The sequence below is a fragment of the Culicoides brevitarsis genome, chromosome 1 (assembly GCF_036172545.1).
Source record: "Culicoides brevitarsis isolate CSIRO-B50_1 chromosome 1, AGI_CSIRO_Cbre_v1, whole genome shotgun sequence".
In the NCBI taxonomy this organism is placed as follows: Eukaryota; Metazoa; Arthropoda; class Insecta; order Diptera; family Ceratopogonidae; genus Culicoides; species Culicoides brevitarsis.
In genome coordinates, this window is record NC_087085.1 from 14073210 (window position 1) to 14074814 (window position 1605).

Sequence of the window (1605 nt, forward strand, 5' to 3'; positions counted from 1 at the left end):
TCGGAGTAAACAGTAGCGATGATAATTCGGTCAAGCAAGCCGGTTACAAGTTTTGCAACACAAACGCTCATTAATAAAAAAAAAAACGAGTGATTTATGCAGTGAACATCAAATACGGCCAAATTGCTTGTTTGCGTTCAGTTCAACGAAAGTGATGACTTCCTACTTAATTATTTGATGATTATTTAATATAATCTTCTTTAGTATGCAAAGCAGTTGCAATTTTAATCGCATACGTGAGAAATGTTGAGTAAGGACAGGATTTGGAACAAGGTGTGAATGGAAATGAAAAAAAATTGTGTTTTTTTTAAACAAATTATTTGTTTATTTTTTTTTTCTTTTGTTATCAAACAACGTCGATTATTTCGAAAAAACACGCATATTTACACATTCAGATCATATAAATTTTTTCTTTCAACTTTTTTTTTTGTATACTTTTGTTTTTTTTTTTTATAAAAGGTTCTCGTTACGCGCGCCAATTTTCAACAAAAAACAGTCGTGGTAATTATTTAATGGTAATATCCCAAGGATTTGTATCCCAAGCCATATCCGTATCCATGGCCGTAGTAGGCGGGGGCGGCAAGAGGAGCAGCATAGCTCTTGGCAATCAAGGGAGCGCTATGGACAACTGGGGCAGCATGGACAATAGGGGCAGCATAGCTTTTGTAGACTGGGGCTATTTTTTTGGAAAAAATTTTCATTTAAAAATTGATTTTTTTTTAGAAATTGATGAAAAAAACTCACCAGCAACAACTGGGGCAGCATAAGATTTGATGATAGGGGCAGCTGGGACAACAGTCTTGACGATGGGGGCACTGTGGTAGATGTGTCTAACGAGAAAACGGATCGTGAGTCAATTGAAGTTGCTGAAAATGGGATTTTTTTTAACTTACGAGCTGGCATAGCTGGTTGCAACTGGAGCATGGGCAACAGCTAATGGAGCATGATGGATTGCTGGAGCAGCAACAATGGGGGCATGATGGGCAACAGCCAATGGAGCAGCATAGCTGGCAGCATATCCTCCCAAATATCCTGGTTCAGGAGCGGGGGCAGAGCTGACTAAGGCAGAGATGGCAGCGAATACCAACTGTAAGCACACAAAATTTTATTTTTATTTTTTTTTTATCACATTTTAATTTTTTTTTTTTAATATTTTTTTCTTATTTTTTTTTTTTAATTTTAATTTTTTTATATTTTTTAATTTTTATCACATTTTTAAATTTTTATATTTTTTTAAATTTTTTTATAATTTTTTTTTCAACTTTTTATTTAATTTTTTAAATCAAAATTGAGACACTTACGAATCTGAACATTTTGATTATGTTAAATAAATATTTTTTGTTACTACAAGTAAAATAATAAGTCACACTTTAGTGATCTCTGATAGTTCAATGAAAACTCTGAGCCGAATCCCTCCTTTATATATCATCCAAGTTTTGGTGTGTGTGCAATTAAAAGGTTTAAAGTTATTTCAAAGCACCTTGTGTAGACACACACGTGTTCTGTATCAGTATTTTTGCAGAGAAAAAAAACACATCAACAACAACAACAACAACACTGGTAACAAAAAGTGGAGTGAGAAAAACTGTAGAGCACAAACAAACA

At 33.6% G+C, this 1605-nt stretch overlaps 1 protein-coding gene across 1 annotated transcript; it reads right to left on the bottom strand.

The window, feature by feature from the left end:
• Window positions 1-509: 509 nt before the first annotated feature.
• LOC134837310 (cuticle protein 16.5-like) lies at window positions 510-1313 on the bottom strand. The gene is made up of 4 exons (XM_063852679.1): window positions 1302-1313; window positions 894-1087; window positions 745-830; window positions 510-676 (listed from the first exon to the last, which is right to left on the bottom strand). The coding sequence occupies exons 1-4, from the start codon at window positions 1311-1313 to the stop codon at window positions 510-512; spliced, it is 459 nt and encodes a 152-aa protein (XP_063708749.1).
• Window positions 1314-1605: the final 292 nt, after the last annotated feature.

Bases quoted from the DNA above. Each gene is read 5' to 3' on its own strand.
- LOC134837310 (XM_063852679.1), bottom strand. The intron at 831-893 runs GTAAGTTAAAAA...TTTTCTCGTTAG, and splicing joins GCAACCAGCTATGCCAGCTC to ACACATCTACCACAGTGCCC. The intron at 677-744 runs GTGAGTTTTTTT...CCAAAAAAATAG, and splicing joins TGCTGCCCCAGTTGTTGCTG to CCCCAGTCTACAAAAGCTAT.